Source organism: Zea mays, chromosome 7 (genome assembly GCF_902167145.1).
Source record: "Zea mays cultivar B73 chromosome 7, Zm-B73-REFERENCE-NAM-5.0, whole genome shotgun sequence".
Classification (NCBI taxonomy): domain Eukaryota; kingdom Viridiplantae; phylum Streptophyta; class Magnoliopsida; order Poales; family Poaceae; genus Zea; species Zea mays.
The window spans coordinates 149,968,944-149,982,545 of NC_050102.1; the positions used below are offsets into that span (position 1 = coordinate 149,968,944).

Below are 13,602 nucleotides of genomic sequence, written 5' to 3' on the forward strand. Positions count from 1 at the left end.
CCAAAAGTACTTCCTTTTGGGGAGTATACTCTACCGCTAAAATTCCTCTCTTCTCATCACTCCGAACTCCGCAGTATAGTTCCATACGTTAATTAGGGCGCCACATCGTTTTTTTTATAAAATGACACCATATTCATTATAAAATAGATGTAAGTGGTTTTATCACCGTGAAATTGAAACCATGTTAAACTCAATTTCTATTATTGGCCGTTTAGATGTAACATTTGACAGGGTATAGGCTATGAAATCGCGAAGTGGAACTTTGTTTTGAGAGTGTATGTTTTATTCTTTTATCTCATCTCGTCTAGCAGATAACGTGGCAGCATTATTATTGCAAATAACACAATGAAACTCTTAACGAGAATAGCCTGATTACTAGTACAACAGCCTGTGAAAATTCCGTAACTGCATATGTTTATTCCTTTGCTCGTCCCACGAGCAATTCATCACTAGACACAGTGCACTGCATACACGTACGGGACGCACACGTTACACATGAATGAATACGTATATACACATCGCATTTACCTGTTCCTGTATGCAAATATACTGCACGACTGGAGTGTACACTACACAGTACATACACTGCAATGGCAGTACGGCCGCAACACTGGCACACGTACGTACGTACGGGCTCGTCGATCGAAGCCGTCACGTCACGCGGTGCCATCGACGCGCGCCTTGGTGACTCCGGCGCAGGCGTCGACGAAGTCGCCGTCGATGAAGTCGGTGGAGAAGACCTGCAGCTTGTCGCCGAGGCCCTTGGCGAAGGCCTCGGCGATGAAGAGCCGCGCGTAGCCGTGGATCCGCTTCGTGACGGGCCACACGCACAGCACCGGGTTGTCGGCCTTGGGCGTCACCGTGTTCTCCACCCGGTAGAAGAACCTCCGGCCGGCCACCGGCGGCTGCTGCCCCAGGAACTTGAGGTTGCTCTCGAACTTGGTCTCCGGCAGGTCCGTGTCGATCCAGTTGTCCTTGAGGTAGCCGGCGCTCCACAGCGGGTCCCCGGGCCTGGGCGGCGGCGACTTGCGGGGCTTCCAGACGCAGATGACCCGCCGCGGGAGCAGCTCCGCGACGGTCCTGTGGAACACCGCCTCGTCCTGCGGGATCAGGTGCTCGCCCAGCTTGTCGGCCAGGAACCTGTCGAACCCCGGCGGGTCCTCGTGCCCGAACTCGGTGCGGATCTCCAAGATGACCAGCTCGGACTCGGTCTCGCTCAGGAACCGGCTCACGTCGTCCAGCACCACGTCCACGGGGTACGTCGCCAGGATGCCGTGGCAGACCCGGCGCTCCTCCTGCACGCGCACGTCGACGACGCGCGTGCCCATGGCCAGCTGCTCGTACACGGACATGGACTGGCACTGCGCGAAGGGGCGGGTCACCAGCGGCACGCCGATCTTGTTGGTGGCCGAGTCGTGCGTGCCGGGCCACACCACCTGGTGCACGCGCAGCTTGTCGGCGCCCAGCTCCGCCATCCACCGCTTCCGGTCCGCCGGCCGGTGCTCCGACCCCGGGAACGTGTCGCCGGAGGAGGACAGCCGCGTGGCCAGCGCCCGCTTCTCGGTGGTCACCAGCTTCCGCCGGTCCACCTGCTTCGAGAAGAAGGCGCCCATGGCTTCCAGCGGGTTGCTGCTGCTGTTGGAATTGGAGGAAGCCATGGATGGATAAATTATAAAGGGAGTCCTGTGCCTCGAGCTCAGACCTGGACCTGGACGTCGCTGTAAGCTGGAGATCGATTATAAATAGCAGCAAGACAATCAAGGAAGAAAAATATCAGTGCGTCGTGGGATTAGCCAACATGTGGCGATGGTTTTTTTGTAGGGGCTTGGCTGATCGATGATTGATCCGGAGAGGAGGGAAGTGTTCTTGCGACCTCCGCTGCTGCTTTCGGTTACCTTGGATTATTGGAATGGATGGTAGAATTGGCGCCGTTAGGTGTGGACGTGTGCTGATGCCAGGCCGGTCGAGAGAGAGATTTTTCTTTTCTTTTCTTTGGCAATTGCCAATTGGCATATATCTCTATCCAAATTGCTACTACTGGACAGAGCCATAGAGGGTTTGGTTCGCTCGGAGCATGGACGAGGCAATTCTTTTATGGCGAGAGAGACGGCGACGGAATCGGGGGCCACAACCCACAAGGATACTGTATGTCATTATGGACGGACATACACGCCGGCGAATAGGCGACTTGGAGGTGAAGGTTCCAGGTTGGTGCAATAATTTGTCGGGCAATTGCTGCAAACTTTTGCTGCCGCAGATTCAAAACGGGTGGTAAAAGGCCATGTGACCGACGTATTGGCACTTCGGAAAGCAGCCGCACTAATTGGTTCCCTCCCAAAAAAAACCCGACGCAGTAGGGTACTACTTGCTGAGCCTCATCGCGACGTGCGTATACCCCAGACCAAAGGGGCATCTGTCAAGCGTATTTAGCACATGACGATGCGTTCGCACTGATTGCCAGATAAATTAGCATGGTAATCACGTTTCCTACAGGCCACGAGAACTGTTGAATAAGCGACACCAACGTTACTATCTGCTTACTATGTGCCACTAATAACCACGACAACAGCGCGTACCCATAAAATTTAAGGATCAAATCAGATTAGAATCAGACTCTATATCTATTATTTTTTAAACTAAAATTTATTAGGAACCCTAACTTATTATAAAAACAATTTTTATTGTACAAAAAACATTTTGATCGTAATCCATTACCACCCTAATCATACACCTAAATTGGCCGTTGTTGGAACTTGCTCTCAGCCGCAAGGGGATCCAACGGGGGGAGTGGTGACGTAAACATGGTTCTCGCGCAAGATGGCAATAGCTCTGTTAACCTAGTCTCTCACGGGCACTGTGCGGGGGTATTTATAGGTGTCTGAGCACCCAGCGTCTCGTGTTAAGGACGCATGTGCCCTCAGACACTTAGGTTATCCCCAGAATATTCTCATAAAGCAGGGTTACAGACTGTAATTACAGGGATGCCTTTACAGATTAGGCCCGTAATACGCAGCGGCCACGCAGAGCCCGTTACAATGGGCCGGATCACACGTGGGCCTCCGAGTTGGACAAGGCCGCATGGTGGAATGACCTCGTCGCAGGCCTTCGTCTGATGTCATGTGGGGCGAAGGGTGTCCCTGTCCGTTTTATCTCCGTTGGACCAACGACTGCAGCGAAGGCCTCGAGCGAAGGGTGGCGTCTTTGCCTTCGCCCCAACAGTCGTCACTATTCGTTTGCTTTGATCATAAATTTTGTCTTCCATCATGCATACAGGAAAGGATAGTCTTCACACACACAAAACAGCAAAGGTCAACCTGCTTCCAATCATTTGACTTCCACGTGTTCAAAACACAACCTGTGCAGATGTGCTCCGCGTTCAACTGCTCCTAACGAAGTAACGAGATGCACACATAGCTTCATCAACCATACAAATTCACTCAAAACAGTGGTTGACATAAGCTACGGGCAGACGATGTTAATTCTTGCCTAATATATGCTCTTTCTCGTTGTTTTGAAAAAGGAAAGAAACAAAAACTTACACGACTGGCACTTTATTTCTGGGGAGATATGGGCAATAATACTATAATGTCCATATTAGTTTTCATATAAAACATTACTACAGGACTGTAAGATTTCTCCACTGATGGCCACTTGTGACTTGTCTATTAAGAATTTGAATACGCTAAACCAGGCGGAAAAATAAATAACTTCTGAGAAGATCCCTGAGAGATTAGAAAAAATTAAAAAGAAGTTTGACTTGCTTGGAATTTAAACGCACCCAATCCTACTCAATCCGTACGTATGGATTGAGAGCTAACCGAACAAGCCCTTAGTTGTTAGCCAACCAACGGAAGGCTGCATGTTAGTGTCAACCAACTAATTACAGGATTAGAATATGTACCTGCCTGAGAGAAGTGCTTGTTCAGGCCACGTTTGGGACAGCTCTTGGCTGTTCCAGCTGATGCGCTACTGTAGCTTATCCATGGCACTGTGGCTGCAATGTTCATGAAGTTGTTTTCTGTCCTTTTCAAAACAATGGGGAGCTGGTGAAGACACGTTTTGTGGCCCCTCCGGTTACTAGAGCAAGGAGCCAGTCAGAGCCAGACCTCCCAAACAGGCCCTTGATCAGCTTACCTCTCCACAAATACATCGCCACGTCATCAGTATGCTGGGACAAGGTGATGTACCAGACTCATTGGAAGCAAAATGTCCTGGATTCCTAGTTAAAATTGGCAGTTAGCACAACACAAAGGAATACACTGAGTGCTGAAGGAATCCTTTCACCTGGGAGAAAAATGAAGTCACAGACGTTTCTCTTTAGAGCTCTTCTCTTTAGACTTTCCAGGTGCCCACTGAAAGTGGCCACAATTGGCTTCTGGATTTGATGCAGGTCCCTTGACAAAATATAACACGTGATGCCACTGTAAGATATAGTGCGTGTATTCTCTAAAAGGGCGATTTACATTGTTCACAGCCTATTTCACTGTTTAAATGACATCAGGGGCCACGCCACGTTCACCTTTCCTGGTGCACTGGCACCAGTGTAAAATAATATTTTCCATTAACAAAACATTTTTTAACCATGTGTTTCTAAGATCATGGGTATATCTCTTAAGGTGTGCGCCATGGTAGGATTCGCCCCTGAATGGCATGATGATGTTATGTCTACTAAGCAGTAAATTGTAAGTACACGTGTACCTGAGCACGAGCACAGACATAGAACAAACGGCCTATATTAGGGCCCTTCTTCACAGACCTCGGAATGCATGGTTCACTATGCCCTTTGCAACGTGGTAGTGTCATCTTCATCTTTTTCTGTATCCTCTGCCACTCCAATGCTGCAGCATTAGACTTGTCTGTTGAAAGTGAACATGACGATGCATCTGTGTTATCCTGAACTTTTGCAGCTGAAGTTGTGCACTGCATGTTTTCAGGCAGTGTATCACCATTTGAAACACATGCTTGATTTGTAAGGTCTAATGTTTCTGCTGGAGTAACTAAGGTACTGGTACTAGCATTTACTGTCTTTGACCCTGGTCTTTGAAAAAATGACTTGATTGTTGGTTGGGATGATAAGTTGCGTTTAATTTTCTTTTGTGGCACAAACTTGGTACTAGACAGTGATTTTTTCTGGCTGACATGAGAGATGCCCATTAAACCTTCATTTATCCATTGATTCAGATCTGTCCCCTTGCACATCAAACTAGGAAGGTTACCACCTTTTGCAAACTCAGTTATACCAGTTGCCAGTCCTTTCTTAGCTAGAATTGTATTTTCCAAGCCATCACTACAGTAACTATCAAGTACTGTATCTTCAGATTGAATCAAATTTGCAGCATTTTGCAGCTCATAAATTTTCCCTTTATCAAGGAACGATACTGCAAATTGTGACAACACTAGCAGTTAGTATTACACAATATACTGCAACAAGTACCACTTCACACAAAATGCTCCACTGCACCCAAGTATAACTTAGGGGCGACTATAAGACCAGATGACTTACCAACTTGCAAGGTATAATACGAAACCGAATATTAAAAGAACAGCACTACAACACCAAAGTGTAATGCACAGCAAAACATGCTATATTAAGCATGAACAAAGATAGGATCTATTTTCTAAGTCAGCCAAGCAGATTGCCACAAGCCACATGACTTATGAGCTTCAAAATCAACAGTGAGCATCCAGAAAATGTGAAAGATAAATTGCACAAATCATTCTGTTGGTGTAGCTGAGGTTGTTAGAGTGGCCAACTTCCAACTGAGTGTATTCCAGGCCCAATGGGTACAAAGTTACATATGTGAAAAGAAGACCTGGCACATGGTGGGGCGCCACAACCTGACCATGCACATGTGATCTCATGTAGGAAGCATTAACGCCAATGTGTTTGGTGAGCTCATGCTTGACCAGGTCGGGTCCCGAGCAATACTGATCGCATCGGTGTTATCAGAAGAGAGAGGACTGGCAGGCACATCAAAATCCTCAAGAAGCCATCATAGGCATGTCAGTAGTACGTCACAGTCGCCATAACATGCAGCTCAGCCTCAGCATTCGAGCAGAAAATTGTGCAATGCTTCTTGGCTCTCTGGGCAATCAGTGTGGCGTGGACGTCGAGGAACATGGGGAAGGGACGACCGATGCGGAGGTAGCAAACGATGTCGAAGAAGCAGTTGTTGAGGCTGCGCAAGACGTTGAGGACCAACGTGCTGTCAAATACAGGTTCACCAAGTTTGTCGAGAGCATCTGCCATGGTTTTGAAGCGGCGGCAGTAGTCACAGATAGATAGATCACCTTGGACGAAGCGGCGAAACTGAGCCTCGAGGTGAAGTGCGCGAGTCTCCCGGTTCCCGAGAAATTGATTCTTGAGGGCAAGCCAAACGATGCGCGCAGTGGCGCCACGTTCCATGACTGTTTTAGCAAGGTTGGAAGAGATGGAGCCAGAGATCCAGGACTTGACAACGCAATCCATGTGTGCCCAATCGGGGAAGTGAGGCGTGGGGGTGTCAGCTAAGAGGTGGTTGTCTAGGGAGTACTTGCCAACGCCAATGAGGATCTGATCGCGCCAACGATTGTAGTTGTCGGCGAGGTCGAGGACGACATGAAGAAGACTACTGATGTTCTGGACAGCGACAACCTAGGAGTGGAGGTTGACGATAGCAACAGCCTCGTGGAGAAGGATGGCGTCATGGAGGTCTTTGTCATCATCACCCGCCTGGTCGAAGAGGATGGAGTGGTCGTCATCTTCATGAATAGGATGGGAATCATCCTGCGTAATGATGGCGCGAGCACGAGCCGCGCAGTCGAGGGCGAGCGGGAGCAATCAGCAACCACGTCGCGTCCCTAGGTAGCGAGGGACGCCTCCTGCTCGACTTGTAGTGCTTCAGCGAGCGCGATGTCGTGCGAAGCGCGTGCCTCACACTCAACTTCAGCAGCGTCTTGGGCAGTAGGGTCAGCGGTGGTGGATGGCGGCAGGACGTCGGAACCGGCCATCATGCCTTGGGAGGGCACAGCCTGGGGAGGCGCGCAGAGGGGAAGCACGGCCTAGAGGGGCGCAGAAGGGCAACACAGCCTAGAGGGCGCGCCTAGGGCAACAGAGGGGTGAGATGGATCGAGACCTAAATTCGTGATACCATGAGAGCAGGTGAATTGTTGTATATTGAATGAATAGAGAGGAGGATTAGAGGTACATATATATAGGTACAAGGAGGGAGGAGATCTCAGGTTTATGGAAATAATACCATGAGATCTCCATGATTGATGGGATCCTATCTCTATCCCTGATTGATTGGATCCTATCTATCTCTGATTAGTGGGATCATATCTATATGCTGATTGTTGGGCGGAGTCCGAACACGGCCTCGATCACAGAGCGAAGGCCATACTTTTCGTCTTATGCTAACCATACACAGGATCACTGCGAAGGGGTCTTCAACTCAGGGAGCGGCCCCCGACGAAGGGTCCACAGGCGAAGGGGTCTCCGATCCAGTGGCCGGTCGCAATAGGTCGGCATCAGCCAGGGCCTTCACCAATATGTCGACTGAAGGAATTCCCTCATTCGGCCAAGCACAGTGAAGGAGCCCCGATGCGAGGGCACTAAGGGCAAAGGCTACGGATCGGACCTGTGCATCACCAGTCCACCAGAAGACATCTCCAGGGGTCCACCTGTCAGCGTAGCGTGCGGGTGTGGTGTGTGGTGTGTGCCGTCTGTTGCACGGATGGCACTATAATTACTTCGTTATGTGGAATATTCCCTGGATATAGTTGGTAGCCGGGGGTAGGACCGTACTTTGGACCACCTACCCCCAGACGAGCCTATAAATACCCCATCCTGTAGCGGGATGGGAAACACATAACGAGAAGCTACAGTTCCCTATCATTCGTCTCGTCACGCACCTGAGCTCTCTCTCGCCGTTTCTGAGTGTTTGGGTCCATCTGACAGCGTGTCAACGCGTGTCAGTGCCCAACACTGATCATAACCTCCTACATGCGCCACCAAGCCATATGGTAAGGACGCTAGCCTGTACCCTGATAAAGGATCTGCTAACAATATGTGTCTATGTCTTGAAGCAAGTTATGATTTCCTTCAAACGAAATATGATGAAGTGCACTTGCCTTAACCAAAACTTCTACAAAAACAAATAAGTATGGATTTTGTCACGCACATTAACACAACATGAAAAGAATATTAACAGATAAGAAAATGAAGTCCTTGTGTAAGATAGAAAAGTTCCATAAACAAATCAGCTACTTGTTTTAGCAAAAAAAAAACAAATTCTACACAGAAACTAGTTTAGCACAAACACCCAAACTGCAAAAGCAAGCTACAATAAAAAAACACACAGAACACTAAAATTCACTCACCTATACTTTGTTGCCTTCCACGGATCTCTGGAAGATATCTTGCAGCTGATGGTGGGATATTATGGACCGGAAGTTCAGGTATTTCTTTCAGTAAAATATAAACTGGAATATGATCAGATCCTTCTAGCTTACTGCTTCTTCCCCCTTTCCACCTGTAGAGAATGGATAGAGTAAATCATTCTAATGTAACACAGCCAATCATGTATGCTATCCACTTTATTTCAGAAAAAACTGATATCCAGTATTCTTTACTTTGATAAATTTTCAGAATTCCCTCTTTTGAAATGATTCATTATCTCACATTCTTCTACATGGCAACAAAAAATGCTATGGTCCTCCACAGAATCACAGCGATGGAGACAGGAACCGGAAATGAGAATGTGGTCTATTCTAGAACCATAATTATACTCTTCTGCACCAATTTTTTGATTAAAACAAGTATATGCTCCTGTCCTGCACAAAAGAAACACAGCAAATTATGCTTTAGAAAGTAACTTGAAAGCCCCAGTCTGTCTGGCTTTTGCAGAAACACATCTGTACGGTTTTTAAAGCAGTGAAAATCAATTAGACTTTTTTGAAAAGGAATTTTCAAAAGATGGCTATTTACTGGAAATCAAGCAGTTTTCAAAATTGGATCCTCAAAAACAAGCTTTTTATAGCTTTTGTAAGGAGCAAGTTTTTCCAACTTACGGCATAAGCCCATATAAAACTGGGTCTAAGTTAACCATGGATAATGAAAATAGAGTAAACTCAACTCATTGTTACAACTTACAAAGAGGGTTCTATTTGACAAGTGTGGTTGCTTTTCAGTACATATGAGAAACTTCAAACAACAAATCATCTTGACAAGCAGTTGGATAGCCCTGGGGGCATTGCAGTACCTTTCAGGGTGTTTTGATCTAAAAGCATCAAAAAAGGGACCTCCATGTTCTCTCAGCATGGATCTCAGCCATTCCCGGAACCTTTAATTAGAAAAAATGACAACAAACATGTATTGTTGATTACAGATACTTTAAAATTGGAACCATAGCAAAACAAATAATACTAAAAGAAGGCTTACATTTGCTTCTCGAAGCCAGGTGCCGCGTCACACCTGTCTATAGAAGCAGGAGCAATATTCAAATCACCAACAACAAAAACTCTCTTTCCAAGAGCCAATAGACGTTCCCATCTTTTCTAAGGGGTATTGGGAAAAAAACAAGTACAAGAAGCATAAATATATATAATCAATAAGCATTGGAAAGATAGAAGTTTGTTGAAATATTCTCCATGAAAGATACTTATTAGGCAGCAGAGACACACTCAAGTACCTGCAGTATCTTGTAAAATAGTAGCTTAAAACGAACACGCTCTTTATCATCTCCGTCAACAGCTGGGCCGTATATGTTGAAAAGAACTAAACAAGTAGTGAGGCATTATCATTACTACAGACAAAACAAAAAATAAATATGCAATAAAAAGCATGAAAAATGCAAGCGGTTATGTTATGTTCCTATCAAGGGAACAAGCTACTTACCAAAATGTCCATGATCAGTGATGATGCACCGCCCCTCATTGTCCACCCTTAAGAGGTCCTCTCTTGTGAGTTCACCAAGACCCTCCTCCTCAACAGGCATTGCAATACTGAAATCCCCAACAGTTTGACTATTTTTTGCATAGTCCTGAAGTCCAGTAAAGCCTTCTTCAGCTGCTACTGGCAAAGCAACCTCCTGGCTGGAAAATGATGATGTTACTCGGCAAAATGTTGCAACACCTACAAAGGATTCAAATACAGTAATTGACTGAGTATGTGGTGTGATCAAAGTAATGCTGAACCCAGAGAACATCTCCAACTAGGCAAGCAACCATGCATCCATAAGGTGAAAATCTCCTATCCACATATTGTAATTACCGATTTTGACGCCATAAAAACATACCAGAGTATGCTCCACGGCCTTTTGAAGAGCGGTTGCATGAAACAAAAGCCTCATATCCATCAGCCATAATTACATCCGCAGATAGGTCCTGCCTTGACAATTTGGTCTCCTGCAGTACAACAGCAATGATACAGTTATCTCGAATAAACCAGTACATCACAAGCCTAACCCAGCTCACTCAGCTTTACTCTGTGCATTAGTTAGACAGAATCAACAATGAATTGCATCCGACCACAGAAACAACTCAATTCTATGATCAACACTAGACTAGATACACTCTTTTTTCCTCAAATAAAGTGCCAGTCGCAGTAAGCTTCAAACTTCGTTGGTTTGCATTCCGTCCAATATCCAGTGAAATTTTGGCGGCTTCAGTGGGGTCCGAGTCCGACAGTGAATGACAAGCACGGGCAGGTAATCACTAGTGAGCTAGGGTTTTGAGTTTCGACGCATGGGGGGTCAGTTTAGTCAGTGGAAAATCAGCAATTGATCGGACCTGGAAGCAGATGATGTCGGCATCGAGGGCGTCGAGGAGGCAGCGGAGCGAGCCGTGCTGCGCCACCCGCGGCCGCAGCCCATTCACGTTGTACGTCACTATCTTCACCATCTCCCGCCGCTACCACGAGGCGTCACCATGACCCACGATACACGAGGGTTCGAAGGGGAAACGCGTCGCTCTTCTCGCAAGCGGGGCGGAGACGAAGAACCAACGGCCGGTGCTCCCCGCGGCGGCGGCGGCTGGAAGCCGGGAACTGTGCAAGGCTGATCGTGGTTTCCGGTCCCGACACGAACCGGTGGTGGCTCCCGAACCAAACACCCCCAAAACTAGAAATTTGCTTTGCATGTTTCAAAAGTACAGACTTCAGCTTACCCATATCTATTTTATCTTCAGACTTTATTATATGAATATTATAATATTCTACAGAGTAAAATAGTGTTCCTTTAAAACTGTTAAACTGTTGAGGAATTATCGGTTATCAAACTGGTGACTTCTGTGCAGGCCAGGGTGCCCAAAGGCGTTCACGAGAGTTTCATGCCAATTTCATATATAGTTTGTTTGGATATCGATATTGGAGAGGATGAAATTGAATTGGCTTGAATATCAATTTAGACATGATATTGAAATAAGTTGTAATTCCACGTCGTTATTTTTTTACCAGCTACGGGATCGAATGGACAATGATCCAAATTGAAACACATATTAGTCGCTCGATGACAAAGTGTCACGACTGTTCCAGACTAAAGATCTCGAGTGGGGGAACTAGGATGGTCCTCTTCTATGAAATTTATGTAGCAATATGTATGAGTGTTCCACAGAAATATGAATGTTTATGTTGCTATATTCTTAGATTGGATTGTTCTATTGCTACGAACAATTTTCTATTCAGATTTTCTGGTACTTCTACATGTATATATTGGAATATATTGATACCCTATATATCTAAAATAGCCATGTTTTAACCGTGTAGACTACCACTCACACAGAGACACAGGGTGCTGTTAGGATTTATGGGCTTGGCCCAATTAAGAAATTCAAATAAATTCCAGAAAAATCTCAAAAGCCCATACAAATGGATGGCTAGAGGATAGGTGTAACCAATAGCATCATATTGCTATCTCTAGTGGAGTAGAGCTAGCTTAAATATTGAAGCCACACTCACTCACCAAGTCATGGATGAGAGGAGAGAGTGTGGAGAGCCACACGCGCGCGCGCTCGCTCGCCTCGCCTGACTGGGGCGGGGCGAAGGTCGCGGGCGCACGACATGTGCGTGAATGGTCCACTGAAATTCGGCCCCTCGCCTTACGGGGGCGCGGCTACCTTTTGCCGTTCGATTTTTTGGTTTCTTGGCTGTTACGTTTATCCTAACCGATCGCTATAAAATCTCAACTGATTGCGAGATTTTCGTGGGCGGATAAGACCAGGGGTCGCGGACTCGGCCCTATAAAAGGAGCCCGGCAGCCAGCCTCCAAATCATCCCAGTTCGCTTTCGCCTCTCTTCACAGCTGAGCCGCCTTCCAGTTCTCTTCATCCCGATCGCAGAGGTGCATCTGCGATTAGGAGAGCAGGTCTCCGGAACCCTTCGCCTTCTAGATCCTGCACCAGGAGAGGCCGAATAAGGTTTTTGGGAAGCGTCTTTCACGCGACTGCTCGTGATCTTCTGACCTCGTCGACCCTGCTGATTTCGCTACTTCGACGTTGTCGACCCTGCTGATTCCGGCGTGCGCCATCAATCAGTATGTCTAATCAGTACGCATCATCTGATTTGACTTTTTACTTCAGTGCTTGTGATTTTGTCATGATTTATATTCGGAATTTAATCTAGAATTTGTCTAATTATTCAATAATCCAAAAACCTTATTGTAGACAATTTCCTAGTTTTTCTATGGCTGCTTTTGCCGATGCGCTCAAGCCAGAAAAGTTCAATGGTATGCACTTTAAGAGATGGCAAGTCAAGGCCACGCTCTGGCTTACTGCTATGAATGTCTTCCATGTTAGTAAAGGCAGTCCTGAGGGTCCACTGACTCCTGAACAGGAGAAAGAGTACGACCATGCCAATACTATCTTTACGGGAGCCGTTCTTAGCGCCCTTGTTGACCGTCTGGTTGATGCGAATATTCAGTATACAGACGGGAAAGAGTTATGGGATGCACTTACTACCAAGTATGGTGCATCGGATGCTGGCAGTGACCTGTATATCATGGAGAGCTTTCATGATTATAAGATGGTTGATAATCGCTCTATTGTAGAGCAAGCTCATGAAATACAGTGTATAGCCAAGGAACTCGACCACCTTAAGATAGTCCTTCCTGACTGATTTGTGGCTGGGTGCATTATTGCAAAGTTACCTTCTACATGGAGGAACTTCGCCACATCTCTGAAACATAAGAGACAGGAGATATCAGTTGAAAATCTGATAGCGTCTCTGGATGTTGAGGAGAAAGCTCGGGCTAAGGACACGGGATCTAAAGGAGGCGAGGGCCACTCCAGCGCCAACATGGTTCAGAGGAACCACAACAAGGGCAAAGGAAAGCCAAAATCTAACAAGCCCAATAAAACTACCAACTTCAAGAAGAAGAAGAACAAGGCTGAACTAACATGTTTCGCATGTGGCGAAACGGGTCATTTTGCCAAGGATTGTCCTGATCGAGCGGATCGCCGTGGCAAAAAGGGCAATGTCAACACAGTGATCGCTAGCAATGAGGAAGACAAAGGGTATGGTAATCTACCTTTCATCTTCTCAGTATTTCAATCACCTAGTTGGTGGCTTGATACTGGTGCTAATGTTCATGTGTGTTCTGACATTAACTTGTTCTCTTCTTATCAGGG

At 46.6% G+C, this 13,602-nt stretch overlaps 2 protein-coding genes across 7 annotated transcripts; both read right to left on the reverse strand.

The window, feature by feature from the left end:
- Positions 1 to 399: 399 nt before the first annotated feature.
- Positions 400 to 2,053, reverse strand: LOC100279845 (uncharacterized). The gene has a single exon (NM_001317844.1). It carries the CDS (start codon positions 1,656 to 1,658, stop codon positions 657 to 659), a length of 1,002 nt encoding a protein of 333 aa, NP_001304773.1. The 5' UTR covers positions 1,659 to 2,053; the 3' UTR covers positions 400 to 656.
- Positions 2,054 to 2,803: 750 nt separating this feature from the next.
- On the reverse strand, positions 2,804 to 11,153 carry LOC103633096 (DNA-(apurinic or apyrimidinic site) lyase 2). 6 transcript variants are annotated; one of them, XR_556318.4, is made up of 12 exons: positions 10,771 to 11,124; positions 10,278 to 10,386; positions 9,878 to 10,114; positions 9,672 to 9,757; positions 9,422 to 9,537; positions 9,243 to 9,323; positions 8,614 to 8,814; positions 8,362 to 8,513; positions 4,699 to 5,378; positions 4,285 to 4,394; positions 3,902 to 4,219; positions 2,804 to 3,386 (listed from the first exon to the last, which is right to left on the reverse strand). XR_556318.4 is itself a non-coding variant. In XM_008654775.4 (11 exons), exons 1-10 carry the CDS (start codon positions 10,879 to 10,881, stop codon positions 4,302 to 4,304), a joined length of 1,866 nt encoding a protein of 621 aa, XP_008652997.1. In that variant the 5' UTR covers positions 10,882 to 11,124; the 3' UTR covers positions 3,525 to 4,219; positions 4,285 to 4,301. The 6 variants fall into 6 exon arrangements, 2 of the variants coding, with proteins under 2 accessions (XP_008652997.1, NP_001355340.1); XR_556319.4 differs by having other exon boundaries at positions 2,805 to 3,380; XR_004851270.1 differs by lacking the exon at positions 2,804 to 3,386 and adding an exon at positions 3,388 to 3,722 and having other exon boundaries at positions 3,902 to 4,211; positions 10,771 to 11,153.
- Between the last annotated feature and the right edge of the window lie 2,449 nt (positions 11,154 to 13,602).